The 22,190-nt window shown below is 38.5% G+C and overlaps 1 protein-coding gene across 7 annotated transcripts in view; it reads right to left on the bottom strand.

Annotated features, from left to right (window-relative positions):
- STXBP5 (syntaxin binding protein 5) overlaps positions 1-22,190 on the bottom strand; it is a 119,102-nt gene that overhangs the window by 59,785 nt on the left and 37,127 nt on the right. For 6 of the 7 annotated variants that reach the window (XR_014546728.1, XM_083607950.1, XM_083607952.1 and 3 more), the window contains exons 6-7: positions 16,270-16,333; positions 11,429-11,512 (exon numbers count right to left, since the gene is read on the bottom strand). Coding sequence is in view for 6 of the 7 variants with exons in the window: in XM_083607950.1 (XP_083464076.1) it covers positions 11,429-11,512; positions 16,270-16,333 (148 nt within the window). In the remaining variant the exon portion in view is untranslated. Of the gene's footprint in view, positions 1-3,182; positions 3,249-11,428; positions 11,513-16,269; positions 16,334-22,190 lie in introns of those variants that run through there. The other variant, XM_083607955.1, reaches the window with a different exon arrangement.

The following is a 22,190-nucleotide window of genomic DNA, read 5'->3' as shown; positions in this document are numbered from 1 at the left end:
AAAGGAGGCAGATTGGTGAAGATTAATGATGCCAAGACTGGTTTGATGTATAGAAGTGATGTTACATGGGAAATGTCTGGATATGGCTACTGGATAAAAAATAATAATATCCACGCAGGATTACAAAGTGTCTAACCAGCTTGTGGAGACTATCAGAGGTCACAAAGAGAAAGGAAAAACTTATGAAAATAACAACAAGAGATGTGGAAAAACAAGAAGAAAGGACCGGATAGTACTGTGAACATCATAAGGTTAGATTTGTGGACATTAAAACAGCAGTAAGAAGCAAGAAGTTGATTGGATTCCCTTCAGAACTTGAAATATGGGTACCCCCAACAAAAATTTAAAATTCGGCTGCGTAATTTGGAATTTATGTAATTTGGTTTGATTTGATGTGATTGGTCGGTTAATAAAAAATTATTCTTAAAAAAAAGAGAGATTCCTGCATTGCAGGGGGTTGGGCTAGAAGACCCTTGGGTCCCTTCCAACTATAAGATTCTACGAATAGGCAGAGAGATAGAAATGCTTGGAACCATTTGAAGCAGGGAAGGCACTGCATCCAAGATACATGCCCACCAAACTGGGGACCTAGTTTTGGAAGTGAAAGAAGTGGTGCATCTTGAAACTATTAGTCATTCTTCAGACTGAGGAGCTGGATTCAGTTGGGATTGTGAAAAGTAAAGAATTTTATCCCACTTGAACCAAACTCCTTGCAAAGTGGAAAACAAGTATTTATTTTTTACATTTGTGAGACATCAGTATTCTAAGTGTGAAACAAGTGAAAATCTGCATGAAGGAGGTAGGTTCCTATCCATCACTGATGCCACTGCCAAAGGTACAGCCCATAAGACTTTATTAGACTTCTGTGGATAATATAAAAATATACGGTAGTCAATCCTTAGGTTTTCCCTCTGCAGGACTACAACTTGTAAAAAAGAGATTTTCATCAGTTCTTAACACAAATGGGCAGTAATGAGGAAATGAAAAAAGGGAAAGAAAGTTCAAAGAATTTATTTAGCAATCTAATTGACCCAACATATTTCAAAGAATACTTGCTTCAGGATAACTAAAACAGATAACTAGTACTATATTAAGAACACTGAATATTAAAACATTCTTATGTAAGAATATGCATACTATATCAAATATGAAAATAAATGAAATTATCATCCAATATCACCACTATTTGAGATGGTGGATGATGCACATAATTGGATGTAATGTGTAAAAAGTGTTTCTTGATTGGTGTTGCCCATCAGGCAGACTTGTTGCAGAAGGCAAAAATTCACACTGACACATGGGAATTAGAGGTTGGGAGAGCAGGAGATTTCGCCTCTGCCCCAACGTTGCTGAGTACATGCCTTGAGACCATATAAAAAGGTACTACTTGAGCCCATGAAAAATGCTCCATTTGCTACTTTTTCAGCTTCAACTATATTTGAAAAATAATTTTATTTATGACAAATATTACATGAAAACATACCAAAATAGATTTGGTTATAACATTACCAATTAAATAGCAATGTTCATACATGCCTTAATTTTAACACTGAAACAGCTAAATAGAAACAACTTATTTACACTTACCATTTTTTCTCATTCTATAGATTATATCTTCACAAAAATGTGCACTCCACAGCCAATATTTTCTATTTTATTTTTATGTAAGCTGTTAACAGCTGCCATGTATCTAGTTCCAATTGATAGTTTTATATATTTCTTATAAAAGCTGTTAACTTAATCAGATTTTACTGCTCTCACATTTTTTCTATGATTGATTTGTTACTCATTCCTTTGGAGAACAGTTGAGTGTTGTCCCTAGGGAATACCGTGGTAGCATGGGCAAAACCTTTACCCTACTCACAATAGGTAACCTGCTTCCACTCAGAGGAACTAATGAAGGGGAAAGGTAGTGCTGATGATTTAGCGTGTCACTGATTGAAAACTCTGGAGGGGAGGGGGGGAGATAGTCTCACGGACCTGCCATTATTGCATGGATGTTGGTAGCAAGTTCACTAGCTATTATGCCACAATATTTTTAGATGACTACCTGGATATGTTTTACAAATTTTGCTCAATATTCAAATTTTAAGTAGAATTATTAGTGCTAAATAACTGACACCAGAGTAACCATTCATTAATACAATGTAAGTGTTTCCATTGCTTCACACTGGCACAAAACAAGAATTAGATTTGGGACTCAAAGAATTCACAAACGTCTCCTAAAGTATCCACCTCCAATGGAAATCAGTAATGAAGATATATCCCACTCAACTAGTAGCTTCTCTCCTGCACACAGATATTATGGCAGACATGTAGAAAACCCTAAAAATGATATAACTCAATCGTTTATAAAATACTGATTTATGTGCTTGTTATATATATTCCACCCTCTATTTCCAAGCAGAGACATACCTAGGGGTTGGTGAACCCGGCCCCTGCCAGGGGGTACAAAATTCACCGATCAAGACCATGGAGTGTATGGCGTATATGTGTGCAGTGATGCGCTGCTGCTGCGATCATGGCCAGCTCAAATGCAAGAGAAGTTCCCCATCCTTCTCGCACCACGATAGAAAGGTGTGCAGACTTTTTTGCCCTTCCTCCTTACCTCACCCTCACTGCAGGTGCTTTGAGTACTTGGGTTGTGTAAGACGTAGTAATCTTTAATTTGGCTGTTGTGGTAAAGTGTTTTTCTTCTGGGGGGGGGTGTGCCAATACAGCTCGTTGCCAAGGGCACAAGGAACCCTAGGTAAGCCTCTGTTTCCAACTAAAGACTAGTATTTTTAAGTTGATAAAAATCAATCTCGAATCCATAAATTGCTACTTTCATAGAATTGTGAGAATGAATCCTTGAGTATCTGCACACCTAGAGTGCTCAGCATTTATGTGAGAGGAACTCCAGAAGTATCCTTGCTTTTTGCTGTCTTTTTAAAATGGGTACTACATTAATGCAAATCATGTTGGAAATCAACTTTAGAAAATGAAATTTCCAACTTGCACCACGTGTATTGATATTTAAATTCAGAAGTTCCCCCACCTTCCTTTCAGAACGATTAAAAAAAAAATTGTAGGGTTTCTAGGGAGAAAACATATCCAAAGTCTGCTCCTATAGACTACACTGACTGCCCATGAGGCTATCAACCATAATGCAACTAACTCCTAGCCTAATCACACTCACTAACCTTTGGGTGTAGGGCAAATTCCAGTCTTGGGGTTACAGCAGGGGGCCACATTAGTGACATCACACATCAAAAATAGGCTTCTGCCTCCTGAATGGACTGAAGACTCGTCATAAGATGTCCTAAAAAAGGAAAATATTTTCTCTCTTTTATAGAATGCTCCCTTAAATTAGCCAATATGCTCCTCGTTTTGGAGTAATCATGGTTACCAGGGCAGCATCTAGAATGAAATACCAGAAACTGGTATTTGTCTTTAAATGTCATTCTGATTAAACAAGTTGAGAACAATTTAGCATCTTAGTAGTCGTGATGATTTCCATATGCCTAAAAGTGGGTTTCTGACTGTTTGTATGGAACTTCAAAAGAAAAGGGACTATTTGGCAGAGAATAAGTATACAGAAAAGCAACAGAAAAAAGTTATGTAACATCACACACAACCAACAACAGAATCAGTATTAGTTTCCTTCTACTGTGCTTATTTCATAAACTATTCTGTAAAATGTCAGTTTGCTAGGTGAAAGGGCAACTCTGGAAAAGATACTATAGCTACACAACTCAGCCTCCATAAGTTTACATATGTAAACAACAAAGAAAATGAAATAAATACCCAATAATGTTTTTGATTAAGTATCTGAACCACTGGAATGTGGGGATAGGGATACTTGCTCAATATCCTGTGTTCATAGGAGAAAGAGCATTACTACAGGACATCAGAAAATTTCAATAACTGCCCTGAAGGCTTTGAAATCAGCCGGAGTATTGCATTGCTATGAAAACAAGCACCGTGACAGTGATCGTAACCTTAAATTGCAGTTTAAATAGACACCAAGGACTAATAGAAGGCTTAGAGATCTTCTCCTCTTCAAAACTGTCCAAAAGACTTACCTGACATATAAAGGAATAAAGGGAGATGCCCAGAGTGACTGGAGAAACCCAGCCAGATGGGTGGGGTATTATTGTTATTGTTATTTCAATTTCATTTAAAGTTTGTACCTCTTATTACTCAACTGCCTAGATGTAGGTAGAAAAAACTTCTGTCATCCTCAGTAAACATTTGCTAAGTTTTACAACTGGTAGAGAGAATTAATATCCCTGGCGTTCCTTAAACCAATGAACTGGTTTGCCAATGAACCCTGGCAAAAAGCGAGTGATGGCTATGGCTGAAGCCTGATGAAACTTAAAAAAAGACAAACCCGTTTCTAATTTCACCAAACAGAGTATCTACATGGCCAGCCCCAAACTCCTCATGGATGCATAATTCTATGAATTCATTTAGGACTGCAGCTGGTCAGAAAAGGAAATTGAGGCTCTGTGCTGCAACTCTTGGAAATGCCTCCATCTCTTAGAAAAAACCTTTGCATCCTTATGCAAACTCATGAAGCAATTCATATTCCGATTTGAAAGTGGCCCTGCAGAGAATCAACAGGCTTGTCTGTTGTTACCTTGGCAACACCCTGCTGGCTCTTCAGAGGTTGGGGAGATTCAGGTCTATAAGGAGAAACATTTAACCTAATATTCTAGTGCCTTCAGAAAAAGAGTGGGAAAATGCCTCAGCTTGAGGACTATCCCCTGTCTCTAACCAAAGGGTTCATATCCCTGCCTGGAACGGGCACACTTAATCTCTAGTGTGAAAAGGTTGGAGGAAATAACTTTATAACCACTCAAACACAGTAGGAACACTCTGGCGGTTCAGATTACCCTGATGCGACAGTGTTTATGCTACACAATCAAGTAGCTTCACTCCTTGGCCCATGAAATTTTAGGGATGGAAAACAAGAAATATGATACCTTAACTCCTGTTTGGGGGTCTTATGAATACCTCCTGTGTAACTGATGCAATCTCCCCAAATTCCTGATTAGCATCCTTTTTATCCAGCTGAGGAACTCTGGGTAAAGGGAACGTACATCACCCATTAAGGCAGGAGCCTTACATACAAGTGACTACACTATAAAGCTTCATTCCACTCAGGGCTGACCAGTTTCTGAAACAGAATGGAAGCAGAAACAGCTCTTCCATGAGGCTTTGCATCAGGAAGACTGGTGCTTCTGTGATATAGACGAGGCAGGATTCTCACCTGGGGCACTGAGATCCTGTACTGCCATGGCCTTACAATATACGTGTAGGCATTGTTTGACCTGAAAACAGTCTATTAGAGACCATTTCTTTCTTTCATTTATTCGCATTCAGAAACAACACTCCAGTCCCATTTAGTCTCTCACAGATCTAATGCAGGGTCCACAACGTCTTTCAATTGTTAAAACTGGACAGCTCTTTACACTTTGAAATTGCTAAGCCCTGCAGCACTGCATGAAAACCTGGAAACTTTACTTCTAACCTCCTCAGACAATGGCCATTTGAGAGGAACTTCCTCAGGGAATGACAGCCCTGGCAACCAGAAAGTAAACCAAAGCAGCTGAAAGAATAGGAATATTTTATGCCCCAACGATGGAAGTCCTTTGTGGGGTTGGTTGTTTTTTGTTTGTTTGTTTGTTTTTTTGTAATAAACCAGAAAGGAGAGTTCCCTTTATTTGATTCAGGACTTCAGGATATCAAAGAGATGGAAATTGGTGTTTAGCCTGCTGGACAGATCCAGGTAAGTCTTTATATAAGTCTGACAACAGTGCCTCTTTGAATTGCTGAAGCTTTTCAGTATTCAGCTGAGGCTGAGGTAGAGCCACGCCAATAGTATGTCAGGGGGAAATAGCAGTAGTGATGAAGCACTAGGCGTACTTGACAGTTTTGATTACCTGTACTGATATTTGTGTAACCAAGCCTGAAGAAAAGAGCGGGAAATTAGACCAGACTCCTTTTGGTGGGCTGCCTTTGACATGGCAGCTTTAGAGGCTCTCTCAGCGACAGACATAGCAGTTATAGTACCTGGGACACAATGAAGGGTAATAGCCTCACCCAATGAAAATGGACTCAGAGCTGGAGCCCTGCACACCAGAAGTTGATGCCAACTGAGAAATGCAGTGATTAAGTAGAGACTTATGCATTGCCATAAGGGTTTTAGCCTTCAGCAGTGTTTTCTTTTCCATGGCCTACTATTTCCTCAAAGTTGCAGCAGCAAATTGTCTGGAACCAATGGGGGAACCATAATCCAGTAGTTGCTGGCCATTGCTTTGCAGGATAGGTGATCTAACTAAGTGCAGATCTGCTGTGGTTGATAGTTCAGAGCTCTGGTGGGGCTTCAAAAATGGCAGGAAGGAGAACAGAGCAGCTGTTAAAAATTCCTCACACAGTCACAGGCCACTAAGCTGCCTATCTAAGAAAAGGGGGAAAGGAAGCAATATGACCAAAAAGAAAAAGTCAAAAAGAAACAACCAAGTTGCCAGAGAGGAAGGAAAAATGTAGTGGGAAATAACAACCAATCAACAATCAACACAATACCCCTGCAAGATGCAAACATTAAACTACGCAAGACACCCCAAACTCAGAATGAGAGATAGCTCACACTAGCTTTTGCCTCACACAAATAACATGACAGACACAACCCTTAAAAAAAAAAACAAGCAATACCAACAGCACAAAGACAAACTCCAGAAACACAGGTACACAGACAAACACAGTCAAGTTTGAGCGAAGCTGAATGGAGAGTTTGGGACACAACATCTCAGCACAAAGGCAGGAATAAAAAACTGCTGGGGGCTGGTCAGTTGGGAGCAAAACTCTCCAATTCAGCGGCAATCCTGCCTTCAAGTGCTAGAGGGAGCTCATACCCCACCTGAGAGCATCTTCATCCAAAGGATAAACATGCGGTATTTGCTAAGGTTTGTCCCTGCTCATCAGCATAACTCGTAAGTCCAACTTGCCAAAATTTACTGTGGGGATAACAAGCAGATTAGAAATAGCACCACAAATATTCATAAACTGCTTCCAGATTAGAGCTCTTATTGCTGCTGGAGCGTTGCTCTTGTGTGATAAATTGGTAGTGATGCCACTCTGAATATAATAAAGCACTTCAGGTAGAAAATGATCAGTTTTCTAAAATGGTGTTATTCCTCCTAGCTGCACATATTGGGGCTCCTTCCTCTACTCCTCTCCCTTTCTAAAACAGGAACATTTTAATACCACAATACAGAATAAAATATCCCAGACTGGAAGGGGGCATTATGGATCCAAGGCAAATATATTCACAACAGTTTGGTCATCGCAAGGGTTATGTTGGCACAATTGTATAACACTCAGTTATACAATAAGGAAAATTTACAAATGTTACTACCACCTTCACATGAGCACTTTCTTAGATACTGTATGGCTTTTTTGCTTTTTTTTTTTTTGCAATCTGCATGTTGGAAGAATATTGAAACTGCCCTTAGCCAATGTTCATGAAGTGAGAATCCATAGCAGCCAATGATTCAATAGCTGTCTTATTTTTACTTTAAGTACAAATAATGTTACCAGAAACTATGCATCCAAACAGAAATAGGAACGTTACCCTTCAAATAGGCTGCTTCTACTGTTCATTTGCAAGTTTAAAATTACTCATTACTAAGGCAGTTTCCAATTGCATCTGAAATCCCACACAGAATTGTGACTTTACATAGAACAAGAAATGTGAAATGAAGTAGTAAAATAGTTATGTGTCACATTTTTTGTAGAGTAAATACAGCATAAGAAATTCTTGACTCTGTCAAAAAAAGAAGTAACTGCATTGTTACAGCAACTCTAGCTTCTATAGCTGGCATGCATGACAATATGTAATCAGAAGCCCAATATTCTGCAACCAAAAAGTTATATTTTAGAAAGACAAAGTTTAATTATCTGATGATTAAGAAGACAGGACAAGTTAGAATTTAAAGTTTCCTGCTATAAAAAAAATTAGGGTGAACCTCCTCATTTTACCTCTTTTGTGCCTGCAAGGAGATTCAAAGCTCCTGCTTTCTATTTTAGTTGAAATTTCTCACAATATCCAAACTTAGAAAATGGGGGTTTGTTTAAACTATGGTTTGAAAACAAGTCAGGATGTGAAATCATGGGTCTAAACCAATTTGTTTTCTCTAGTCATGAAAACAAACAAGTTTTTCCATGTTTGGACATCAAGGGGAACTGTGGTTACTTGAAAATCAAAAGCTTCTCTTTGTGGTTACAAAAGAAACAGTGAATGGAAATGGAGAATATGACCCATGGCTTTGTTCCTCATAGGCTACATCAAGGATGAGTCTAATTCCTGTCTTTGGCTAAATTTAAATACACAGCAAAAAACCAAAAACATCTCCCCTCTTAGCTCACATGTTATTTATATAGATTTCTTATTTAACCATTAGAAAAAAGTAATCACAGGGCCTCAATTTGTCATTTTACTGTGCTCCTATTTCCCTTCTTCATATCCAAACTTCCTGCATAGACTGCAGTCTTTTAAGCTATAATTACTTTAATCTTAGGATGCTATAAACACAACAGCTGAATTGAGGACTCCTAGAATATTGAAAAATACTTATTGCACACATTATTCAGCATCACAATAGATATTCATTTTCCCAATGAAAAAAGAAATGGTTCAACTGCAATACAAAAGTTCAGTATTGTACATGTTTTCCCTTTACGCATTTACAGCAGTAAGTACCAAACAGGGTATATGGAGTACTGTGTGAAGTAGTTCTCAGTGTCCCAAGCTATGAGGTAAACTGACTAAAAAAGAGAGGATTATGATGATAGCTGCAAGTCAGCAGTGTAATCAGAATACTGAAAGTTTATGCACATGAACTGGAAGAGAACTTGTTGAGAGGTATTTATTTATGGTATTCCTTTATAGGAATATATCCTAGGGCAGTTGGTAATAAGAATACGATACAATTACATAACCTAAGTATTACAAAAAAAAACCAGAAACAGAATCCCCATCTCTCCACCATTTTGTGGTGAGGCAGCATTGTGCCACTGACATGGACAAAAGCTGCGGGGAGGTCTCCCTCCCTGGTTGGGGGGTTGGCCACACTGCATTCTACCTGGCCTGACTCTGGAGGCCAATCAACAGCCTGCCTGACCTCAGGGGGAAGGCTTGTGAAATGGATCAATGTGGGAATTTATTCCTGCTGGTCCATTCCTATGGTATAAATAAAGCATAGGCTATAGGGACGTGGGTGGTGCTGTGGTCTGAATCACTGTTTGCATGGATTAGGGTGCTAGAATTCTGAAGTATACCTGGAGAGAACTAGAATCAGTCAAAATTGAAGATGTCTTCAGACGTGGGTGGCTCTGTGAGTTAAACCAGAGCCTAGGGGTTGCCGATCAAAAGGTCGGCGGTTTGAATCTTCGCGATGGGGTGAGCTCCCGTTGCTCAGTCCCTGATCCTGCCAACCTAGCAGTTCAAAAGCACATCAAAGTGCAAGTAGATCAATAGGTACTGCTCCGGTGGGAAGGTAAACGGCGTTTCTGTGCACTGCTCTGGTTCGCCAGAAGCTGCTTAGTCATGCTGGCCACATGACCTGGAAGCTGTATGCTGGCTCCCTCAGCCAGTAAAGCGAGATGAGCGCCGCAACCCCAGAGTCAGTCACGAGTGGACCTAATGGTCAGGGGTCCCTTTGCCTTTTATAGCACTAGTATTGGAATTGTCAGTTTTCCAACCCACGTTCCTTTTGCTAGGTGTGATTTTGCTGTGGACATTTGTTGGAAAGACATTATACTGTCTTAATTGGCCTAACTAGGCTGAAAGGTTTTTGCCTACCTCAAAGAGAGGAAGCAGTTGTATTTATGTTTCAGCCATATCAGGTTTTTTTGAGTGGGGCAGTGCATTGGACAGGATCTGAAGCTTATGAGGGGACCCCAATGGGGTCTTGAGGATGGCACTTTAAAGACTATGGCTCTAGGCTCAGAGGGGTAGGATGGGTGAATGGCTGCCACACACCCAGGTGGATAGCAGGACTCACAGTAGCAGCCATGGTTGCCCAGTAGGTGGGCTGGGCTGGGAGATGTGTATGCCCGATACAGATTCTTGCCTGTTGCTGCGCCAAACTCCAATATGTTATGATCAGTAAAATTATGGCCATGTTTAATCCCCATTCTCCTTGTGCCAATTGCTCTTCAAAACTATGCCTAGAAGCACATAGCCAACAATTAACAGAAAAGCATTTTTCAAATTCCCTACTTCATTAATCCAGAGAGCAGAATGGATGAGTCAGTTATGGTGTTTAAGATAATCAGTTCCTTTTCCACAGATCTAAAAATGTCACTTCATTTAAAATGCAAATGTATAGTTGCTGGCCCAAACTAGTCACTGCTGAACCTAAACACATAATGGTTTGCTAAAGCTTTCTTCATTTTCTGACGTTCATACACATTTAATTATAGGAGGAAACTATGTTTCTCGTCCACTCCACACTTTAGACACAGATACAGATGCTTTCTGAGGTTCTAGAAAAACCAAACTGGGAACCTGTAATGAACTGGGGTGGGGAATGGGGAGTGAGAAGCAGATAAGCAAGGATTGCTACTTGTTTACCCTGACATCCCTCCACATCATTGGAGGATAGAGAGACATCAGAGAATGCTTCACCTGAGTGTAATTGCACCCTTACTACACCCTTGATTGCTTCAACTGTACAGAAATATAGCCTCTCTCTGTCACCAAAGTATAGAGATAGCTGGGCTAAGAAAAATATATAACCCTCTTCCATAGTCACTTTAGAAGCCAATCTCCCTATCCATCCCTTTTTGCAGGGCAAAAAATCTGCTTAGACTGAAGCCTGTGTATTGCTGTCTGACACCATACAGCAGCATGAGAGAAGCATACATGTGCAATCTTTACTGTAGCCACTTTCTTGTGGGAGGGGGGAGGTTGGTCTATCCAAACCTCTGACATTTTCCTGCATTTCTCTCTTAATCTCTACACCCCCATTCCCCCATGTCTTCAACATTAACATTCAGATGCTGTAGTTAAGAACTATTAAATACACACACTACACTGAAGTCCATATAGCACATGCAAGTTTAGCAACCTCAGAAACTTTATTCCCAAATCTGTTGCTATCTTATGAAGTTTTTTTCAGCAATGCTTCAACGTGTTAATGTATGAATCTGTGTAACTCGTATACATATAGAATAGAATCATAGAATTGTAGTGCCCTCCAGATGTTATGGATGAAAACGCCTGTCAATCCCAGTCAGCACAGCTAAAACATGTTAAATGCAACAGGTTGGGGAAGATCGTTCCAGACAAACACAAGCAAATAACTATGTTTCTAATGTTAAACTACAAAACTGCTTTAATTCTAATACAAAAACCTGCCAGATTAATAACTTCGGTTACCTCGTCATGTGTGTATCTGTAATCTGCCTTCTTGCATTTGAGGTCCCATAATGCTACTGTTCCTGATTCAAAACCAATCAATAGCTGTAATAAATAACCAAAGAAAATATTAATTTTCTGGGAATGAAAATGAGTCATTTCTAGTACCTGAATACATGTGATTCAATTCTAAACTGGATTAAAATGCAAATGTTAAGGACAATTATAGAAGCATAATACTAAAAGGTAACAATATCCTAAAACTGTAACAATACTATCAGAGACACCAAAAGATGAAATATATTTTAAATACTAAACCCAGTGTTTAGGACATGCCTACTGACAGACTATTCCGACATAAAAGAAATATACAGATACTATGATATGCAATTTCAAAGACTGTTTAAAGTACACTTGAATTGTCAGAAAAAGACAGACAAATAGTCTCATGGTTGCTTCAGTCTCAATCGAATTAAATGAATCCACCCATGGATGAACACACAGAGGTATTAAATCTACGAAATAAAGATCACCACAGACTGAAACTCCCAGCTTGTGGCAAACCATTTATATGAAGCAGATGCAGTGTAGTGAACTGAATTATTCTGCATGCATAGTCTGATTATTACCCTGAAGAAACACTAATCTTAAAACGTGATACAAGGTTGATTAGGAAAAATAAATTACCTGAGTCCTTATTTGATTTTCTGCAATGCTTTTACTGCAATTATTTGTATGCCTTAAACAGATTTTATATATGTATATAGTCCTAATTCTATTAATGTTTAATTGGTTTTTTAATTATTCTTTTTCTATGTTTTTATCAATTCTTATTATAATCTGTAAGGCACCTTGAATCCTATCAGGGAAAAATGAGAGGTATAAATACTACTACTGCTGCTGCTGCTGCTACTTCGTGTTGTTTAGTTTTTAATCGTGTCCCACTCTTTGTGACCCCATGGACCATAACACGCCAGGCACTCCTGTCTTCCACTGCCTCCCGCAGTTTGGTCAAACTCATGTTGGTAGCTTTGAGAACACTGTCCAACCATCTTGCCCCCTTCTTCTTGTGCCCTCAATCTTTTCCAACATCAGGGTCTTTTCCAGGGAGTCTTCTCTTCTCATGAGGTGGCCCAAGTATTGGAGTCTCAGCTTCACGATCTGTCCTTCCAGTGAGCACTCAGGGCTGATTTCCTTAAGAATGGGTAGGTTTGATCTTCTTGGAGTCCATGGGTCTCTCAAGAGTCTCCTCCAGCACCATAATTCTAAAGCATCAATTCTTCAGCGATCAGCCTTCTTTATGGTCCAGCTCTCACTTCCATACATCACTACTGGGAAAACCATAGCTTTAACTATACGGACCTTTGTCAGCAAGGTGATGTCTCTGCTTTTTAAGATGCTGTCTAGGCTCGTCATTGCTTTTCTCCCAAGAAGCAGGCGTCTTTTAATTTCGTGTCTGCTGTCACCATCTGCAGTGATCATGGAGCCCAAGAAAGTAAAATCTCTCACTGCCTCCATTTCTTCCCCTTCTATTTGCCAGGAGATGATGGGACCAGTGGCCATGATCTTCGTTTTTTTGATGTTGAGCTTCAGACCATATTTTGCACTCTCCTCTTTCACCCTCATTAAAAGGTTCTTCAATTCCTCCTCACTTTCTGCCATCAAGGTTGTGTCATCTGCATATTGGAGGTTGTTGATATTTCTTCCGGCAATCTTAATTCCAGTTTGGGATTCATCCAGCCCAGCCTTTCGCATGATGAATTCCGCATATAAGTTAAATAAGCAGGGAGACAATATACAGCCTTGTCATACTCCTTTCCCAATTTTGAACCAATCAGTTATTCCATATCCAGTTCCAACTGTAACTTCTTGTCCCACATAGAGATTTCTCAGGAGACAGATGAGGTGATCAGGAACTCCCATTTCTTTAAGAACTTGCCATAGTTTGCTGTGGTCGACACAGTCAAATGCTTTTGCGTAGTCAATGAAGCAGAAGTAGATGTTTTTCTGCTGCTACTACTATTACTAAATTCCCCAATATAGTTTGTCTCCTCCTCTTCTTCAAGTATGCAGGGTCACCAGCCACTTATCACACTGCAACTGGACTTAAAATGTAGAATATTCTAAATGACTCACTACCAAAAGGGTCAAAGGAAAAGATTGACCCTAATGTAAATAAATAAGAACCAATTCAGATATGCAGAAAGATACACCCTAGACTGTACAAATACAGGAATATTCATATGCAACTCCATCTAAAAAAACCCACACACTGCATGATGAAAACTATGTAACAGGAAAAGTGGCTGTTTTGTGTTTTTAAGACACAGTTCTAGTATGCATTTTGCCCTTTTAAGACACAGAAAAACTGAAATAAAATATCTCACCTGTGCCTGAAGTGGTTTGTTTTAATTTTGTGCAATGCTCCTTTATTGCGAACTCAAAAATAATAATTCTGTTTTTGTAGTTTGTGTACATTTAAGGTGGACCATATTACATCGACTTGAATATTAGTTTTTAGCATGGAGACTGCACATGGTATTGAACTAGAACTTTTTGCAGTCTTTCACAGATGAAATATAAAACCAGACCACCAAAAATAATCAGCTCTTGAATTGAAATACAGGCAGCTCCCCACTTGTGCATAACCACCACATGTGTGACACACGCACCATTTTTAGTGCCAAAGGGGGGTGGAATGGAGGTGGGAGCAGAACGGGAAGGACTTGCGCACGTCCTACTGATGTGTGCAGTGGCCACGAACGGAAACCTCGCGTAAGCAGGGATTCCCCATACAACAGTCAGCTATTAAGCAAGGGTCAGCATCAGGATCAAACTAGTTGGTTGACTGGTGTGGTACTCTAAAAAATAAACGTTTCCAACTATCATCTTCTACTATTACGGAGAGAAGCAATACATGATATTCATCTGCATGAGAACTGTAACTGAAGACACAGATAATCCTCCATCTATACTCTATACAAACACAGAATGTATGTTTGACTGAATAATTTAGGGAGAAAAATAGTTTTAAGCCATTCTAAAAATCCACTACGTAAAAATTTCAAAACTGGAAACCTAGAGTCCTAAAAAGTCACTCTAAAAGAACCAATATATTTTTAAAAAGTCATGTTTTTTCACAGCAAAGGTATTAAAGAGGAAAATCTGTCGTAACTTTACTGCACACTTCATAAAATGCCTCCTGCCGCTTGGAAATAATCTTCACCAATCTGGTATGCACCTGTGTCAAAACTGTTATTATGTAAGGCCCCCGCCCACATTTGCACAGAAATATCTTTAAGATCCCTTTTTAATCCTAGTATCAGAATATCGAGAGGATTTTCTAATATTTAAGATTTATATCATAATCCTACTAAAAAAAGCATTCTGAAGTACTAAATTCCATTTAATCCAGTAAATGTGGAAAATTAGATCTCTTTCTTGTATACAAATTATGTATACTGCCTAAAAATGTCACTAAAATGTCATAAGTATGAGTTTACATTGGCAAGATGTCTATGTATGCTTTATACATATAATTTTGAAACAGCATTGTGTCATAAGCCGCTACTTATGAACATCCAATAGCGATGCTTGCATAATAGTCCAGATGCTGGAGATGATTTCATTGCCACTAACTACCGTTTTTCTGGGGGATCAGTCTCTAGGACATATGACAAGGCACTTCAGTTGTTGTTCTTAGAAGAGCACAAAATTATACATGAATGAATCGTGAAGGATGGACATAAACCTTTTTTAATGTTAATTCACAATAAGGACCTTATCTTTTCAGTAAGAATAGGTTTCTAAGCCCTATCATGTCCTTCAGTGGAGGAAGAGGGCTTTATAGTATAAAAGTAATGAAGAGGATAATTGTTTTACCCATTCTCCACTGGATTTTTTTTTTTTTTTTGCTTCAATTAGCCCACAGCAGTGACCCCTGTGTGGCTCCCAATGCAGTCTACACATTTCCCCAGGTGTGGGTTTGTGTGGCCACTTTTGCAAAGGAATATAAAACACTTCATCCAAATAGTTATTGATAAGGGCATCTTGACACAGATATTTACAGCTAAACATGGTTCTCACCAGAACTTCCAAATTCTATTCCTATTATTAATAAACGTATGTACTTAACATGCATATTTCAACATAAATCTCTAAGCAGTTTATGTATGTCAACAAACCTAAAAACTAAAAATGCAGTAATTTAATATTCAAAACTGTTGCTAATAGTAATAAAAGTAATTTCCACATTTTAAGTAACAGTTGATTTCAGAACCATGTAACTAAGCACATAAATAAAATATATACCATATAATTGAAGCCTATACAAAACACCAAAATACATCAAAACACATCAAAATAAAACCTAACTGTGGCATATATCAAGAAAATCTCATAACTATTACAAAAAAAACCTAACACATGATAAAAAACAAGAATTCAGGAGCCATGCTGTCACCCCCAATCGGGAAGCATTCACACACTCCTTGTACCACACTTAGCTCTCCCTTCAATAAAACAAGCAACAACCAATAGGCATGCACAAAAAGATAGCTCTATTGAATAAGAGCACTTCAACATTAGAAAGTCCAATGAATAAGGAGAAAAAGAAGAATAGAAACAAAAAAGCCATCTCTCACCCAGAGCAACACAACACTTTCCATACCTCTCTCACCTAGGGAGATCAAAGTCTTTCCCAACAAAATATTACAGTTTGAAGTCGGACATTGCACCTGACACCTCACATTGTTTTACAAACTATTAGCATCCAAAACAGAGATGCTAAGTGAAATAAGCTAATGTTAAGAAACAATTCAACTCTTAAACAATTTTTTTTTCATTTTCAAGTTTTAACATACCTTGCCTTCATCCATTGGATTGTCACTAATATGGACAACAGGTCCTGGATGAGACTTGGATGACCTGAAAATATATACAATATTATTTTTTACAAATTAAGAACAGGAACGGGGGCACACAAAATACACAAATACACAAAGAAGCAGGCACCAATGTCAATGAAAAAGCCCATGCTATGTAGAAGCACATAATATTACAGACTAAGCATGTCCAGTTAGAAAGGACTGAGGTACTTAGAAAATAATGGTTTTACAAATTGAACAGTTATTGTAGTAGGTGCAACTCAAACTATTATTATTAATAATAGCTCCCCCTGTTGGGACTCATTAGGTGCTGTCCATGATATTGATTCGCAGTGTGTAAACTCAGTGTCAGAGAATTAGAAGTCTTTAAAAGAGAAACCTTTATTTTAAAAAAGTACAAAATTGTCTGAGTATTCCCAAAACTAAAAAATGTAACAAAGTACATTTCTAATCACATTTATGAACAACTAAACTCTTTAAAATCACAACGGCTGACAGAATTTAAGACTAATCAATACTTGTTAGTGGAAAACTGCTTCATAATTTGGCAATGCCAGACTGATAAACTTCCATGAAGTATTACAGAAAATGCCTATTAAATGAAATTACGTATACATGCAAGTCCAGAGGTCCATGGCACTTGTAGACAGAAAATATCTGTGAAAGATTAGTTATCAACTTAGCTAGTAAAACTTCAGGGTCCATAAAAATATTTATATTCTGAAAACAAACTCACTGTAACAATTTCACGAGAATAGTTACTCGGTGTTTAAAAAGAAGCAGCTATAAACAGTATTAGAAATGTAGTGACAACAGAGAAGCTAGAAACTAAGAGCGCTCTCAGTATTCTCAGGAAATAGATCAATTCGCAAAGCACTCTGATATGATGATATTTTGAAGTACAGTGCCAGTTTAGTGACTTCCAGAGACCTGTTTTAAAACAGTGACTGAGTGAATTTTTTCTCTGAGTTTAGAAATGTAGTGTTTCTTAAAATTAAATAGTAATATGATGGTAAACACCAAACAGGATGAGTTGTGCAATTGGAATAGTAGTCAAATCTAAAATCTAACTTGTAATTATCTTTCTTTCAGGTACTATCCCTAGGAAGTACATAAATAAATTTCCAGGGAAGATTCCATTTTGTTTGAAACTAAAATTTGAACCAAGTAAGGCCAAGTTCATATATAATGCTACGCCAAAACATGGCTATGTGACAACACATGAGCATGTAGATACTCACAGTAAAAACAGTGGCTGCTTCTTTTCAGTTTTCCTGCTGCCAAACTACAAGAACCAAAAACCCAGGTTCACACAAAATGCTAAGCCAGACTAGGGAAGGAGTAATCAGCCACAATTTTTTTCCTGAAAGTGCCCATGTGCTCTGATTTCCCTAAGGTTTGGCATAGTGTTACGTGCCAATCAAGTCTCTGTCCACTTTATCGAATGCCCCCTCCCTCAACAAACTCCACTTCAAATACTTTTTGCTATTGCAATGGTTCCCAATTAGCTAAGTATTGTTTTTGAAAAATCAAGCCATGGAACCCCTACTTTAGAAAATTTTGATATCTCCATGGTAGTTTTTGTTATGTGAATGGTTCCATGGACTCCCTGGGTGGGTTACGTGGACCTCCTGGGGTCTGTGGACCACCAACTGGGAACCACTGGCCTATTGGAAATCTTTTAAGATATTCATCTAGCTTAAAGTTAGCCTGAAATACTTTGTCGTTTTTACTAAAAGTAAATCAAAACACATGTGCAAGGTTATGAGCTCCTCAGCTACAGATCTGTCAAATTTTTCTATGTAAAGTGCCATAGATTAAACTAAATAAATCAACATTGATTTAGGGTAGAATAACAATTTTTAAAAGATCTGCATCACTGTATTTAAATCAGCCACAATTCTAGGCTTGACAGGACTCTCAAACCTTCCTTTAAAAAGCCCTTAACCAGAGAGGCTTCAAAGATCCATATGGCTGCAACAAGTCACACATTAGGTGCTGATCTAGCACTTACTAGATCTAGCTCTACCTACTCAAGTTAGGTGGTAAAGATGTGAGAGCACACATGACTGAATTCTCTTCCATACAAAACTTCTCTCAGACATGTGAGAAGAGCTGTAGCTTGGCATTTTGCCAAACATCTAGCTCAGTTGTCTATGTAAAGGAACTGCCTTGCACGCTGAAACATTCAGCTCCATAAATGCAGCAGTACAAACCAGACATAGCTCTGCTACTTGAGTAAGATATTGACTGTATTTTCCAAACTAAAATTAAACCAATAACCAGGTGACCTTCCCAATTAGAAATGCTAAATATGTGCTCTATTAAATTGCCACCAGGAAACCAGTCTCACAGTACAATTATTGCCATTTCTACTCAGAAGCAAGCCTCACTGAGCTCAATGTAACTCATTTCCAGGCCAGGTAAGAATCAATATTTTCTGGGGAGTTCTCTTCAGGAAACATGCAAAGCAACTTCGCCTATGAGGGTCTAGCAGCTGATGTGCTATGCTTTCACAACGACTCAGGCTGATACCAACTATGAAAATCTTCCCCTGCCCCCAGACAAATGCATGCATGAATGAAACAGACTAAAGCAATTAAGTCACACTTTTATCTTCTACCCAGTCAGGGCATAGATAATTATTGATTATAATCAATATCTACTGGAATAATCAAACTTGAACAATAAAGGGCAACTTAGCCTAAAACTTGGGGGGGGGGGATGAACAATTGGCTATGCAGTATTGTTGCATTCATCAGATCACTAATCAAACTCTCTCCCCTTCAGGCCCTCCCCCCAATCAGCTCCAGAGGGTTGAAGGCGACACCAGAGCAGACTTTGGGAGTGGAACCTCAGTGGTTCAGCACTGGATACCTCCACAATAAGACTGCTGGCTCCTAATATATAAGCTAACATCTAGGATTTCCCCCCCTTTAGCTCCATTTTTTCCCTTGTTCCCTTAACAACCTGTAGCAAAATCAGACAAATTTACTTATTACACCAAGAAAGGAATCCAAGGATCCAAGAAACTGAACAAAAGACACTGGCTTCAGGTGATAATGCATGTCAATATGAAATTATGGAATAGGCTTCTTAAGTGGAGGACTTCCCTTGGAGAATGGAGGAGTAGGAACAGTCATCAAAACCTTGTGAACAAAATTATTGGGAAGACAATGCTACTAACGAAAGGGTGTTAAATTACACCTGAATAGGCTACTTGTAAAGTCCTTCAGTGTTTTCACAAATTGCCTGTAAAATCTATTTTAAGGGTGGCACGGTGTGTGGGTTGTCTTTAAAAACTGGCAAGATAATGGCCCCGGTCCAGTGACTGAGATAAGACATATTGTTGACAGAGTTCACCGTTCTGAGTCCCAACATATCAACTTGGCTCAAAAGTCTCCATTTTGTCTGGAAAGGTCTAACAAATTAGAAGCGTATTTTTCGGTTCCCACATTATACCAAATGGAAAAGAATACCCCAGCCCTCTACATGCTGGCCTGGGAACTCACCGGTTTAGCAAAAGCAAATGGAAACTTTTATCTTCCTCCACTTCCTAATTCAATCAAGACAGCACTATCACTTATCAACTGGCTACTAACAGGATATTCAAAAATCTTCTTTGTTCACTGATAAATCATCTTTCCATGACTACCTTAGTCTTTCATATTGTTCATTTCTAATATAGCTTAGTTTGGTTTCAAGAGAGCGGCCTTACTAGGATAAACTCAGTCTAGCTGAACCCTGGAGCTCCTGGTTTTGGGTGCTTGCCTCTGACACTAAATTCTTCTTGGGCTTACTACTGTCCCTTCTCATTCCCCTCCTTGTCTGGTCTGGTCTGCAAAAGTTAACCTATAAATTGCCTTTGGCTTTACTCTCCCTCAGTAAACCTTTTTATACCCTCCAACATTTCTCCTATGAAAATAGGGACGTCCCACTCCATAATGATAATTTTACTATTATACCCTAGCCACTCTGGGCGGCTTCCAACATATATAAAAACATAATAAAACATTAAACATTTTAAAAAGCCTTCCTTATACAGGATTGCATTCAGATGGCTTGGGAGTCGGATAACTCCACACCCTCCAACATTTCTCCAGTGAAAATAGGGACATCCTAAGGAAAAGCAGAACATTCGAAATCAGAAACCGGGATGGCTTCTCTAAATCTGGGATGTCCCTGGAAAATAGGGGCACTTGGAAGGTCTGCCTTTTCTGTTGAAGCTCTGATACAATCTCTGTTGTTCCCTTCCCAAGTACCTTTTAAAGGCACCCCACTACCAACAGAAGGGGTGTCAAAAATTAAACAGCAGTCTAATACTTCTCTGGATGATTTAAAGCTAATTGGAAATAATTTTTGCTTCCTGATTGTTAAACAATAGGAAAAAGTTGAACTGCTAAAAATGATGAAAAATAGGGAAGGCACAAATAATGCATTCAGTTCAGGTCTGATAATCAAACCAATTCCTCAACTCAGAATTCTTTAATTCTAACTGAATAGCTTGTATGTATTGGACTACAGTTAGTTTTTTGTTTTTGTTTTTACAAGAACCTTGAGATCCACTAAGAAAGCCTGAAGTGTCATTTCTGAACTAGAATAAAAAGATGTGCTCTTGTGTATTTTGAAAACATGCTAGTTTCTGGGCCAACTCCAATGTACTGACAGCAGCTTATTCTCTTGCAGATGAAAGCCTGGGACACAGGACACAATGCAGAGAGTCTCCCTCACCCAGTCCTACAGTCATATTTTCTCTTCACAACTGGTGTTCCCAAATACCATTTTTCTGAACAGTAAGTTTCAAAGGCATACAGAAACATGTTTCAAGCAAGTCTGATAAAAATACACTTACTAAGTTAGGCAGCAACATGAATCAGTCTCAACTCACTTGCTCTTCAATAACGTTTTGTTTTAAAAATTATATGAGAAGTGAGTTTAGTTAAATAAACAAAATGAAGTCTAGAATTACATTTGTTTTATTTCTTTTTAGTTACTGTTTACTTTAACTATATTTTGAATATTTTTAAATACTTGTTTTAGTGTTTTTATCAATAATTTTAACCTTTTATTTTATATTTTTGTATAGCACTCAACAGTTGTTTACAATCAAGTGGTATATGAAGTTTATTAAAAATAAGTAAGGAAACATGAAACAAATGTGAGCCAGACTCAGGAGATATTTATTATCATATATGAAGCTAAAGTGGAAGAGAAGTTTGAGAAACTATGCTTAATCCAAAAATGCAACCTGTTCTATACTCCCCCCCCTTAAACTATATTGAATTTTACTGTTGCACACAAACGCATGCAGTCACAGGAAAAAAAAACAGGAGAAAGAAAAACGAATAATACTGTACAGAGTTGCAGTATGAAATAAGAACAGCAAACCAGTATACCAAATTACAATCATACTTCACTAAATATCAAAAAAATGAGAAGAATGGAGCTGAGGGGGGTATGGGTCGGTCCTTTCCTGTTAATATTTTGAAGGGAAACCAATCTGCATAATTTTTGAGACATTCAACAAATATATACTGAATATATATATATATAGCTTCAAACACTATCAGTGCTTTTAAAAAAAAACTTCAAGGGATTCCATTATGTACTGAATATATTTTTGTCTAAATGACATACCAAATGTTTAAAATATTACTTTGCTGGCATGCTGAAACTAGGATTCTGGCCAGGGTTCAACTAACAAGTCCTGCTGGCAGAAGCTTGCACAAGGACTTCCACCAGTTCAATGGGTCTTCCTCCTCTCCTTTTCCCGCACTACCCCAAACTGGCTTGGGGGGCATGAGACCTCCCTCCACCCTGAACAGCAGGTGGAGGGAGGACAGAGTGGCTCTTTCCATCTGGCAAGCTAAAAAGGTGATGGAATGATTGCCATAGTG

The sequence above is a fragment of the Podarcis filfolensis genome (genome assembly GCF_964270895.1).
Source record: "Podarcis filfolensis genome assembly, chromosome: 3".
In the NCBI taxonomy this organism is placed as follows: domain Eukaryota; kingdom Metazoa; phylum Chordata; class Lepidosauria; order Squamata; family Lacertidae; genus Podarcis; species Podarcis filfolensis.
This window is presented reverse-complemented; position numbering and strand designations above follow the sequence as displayed.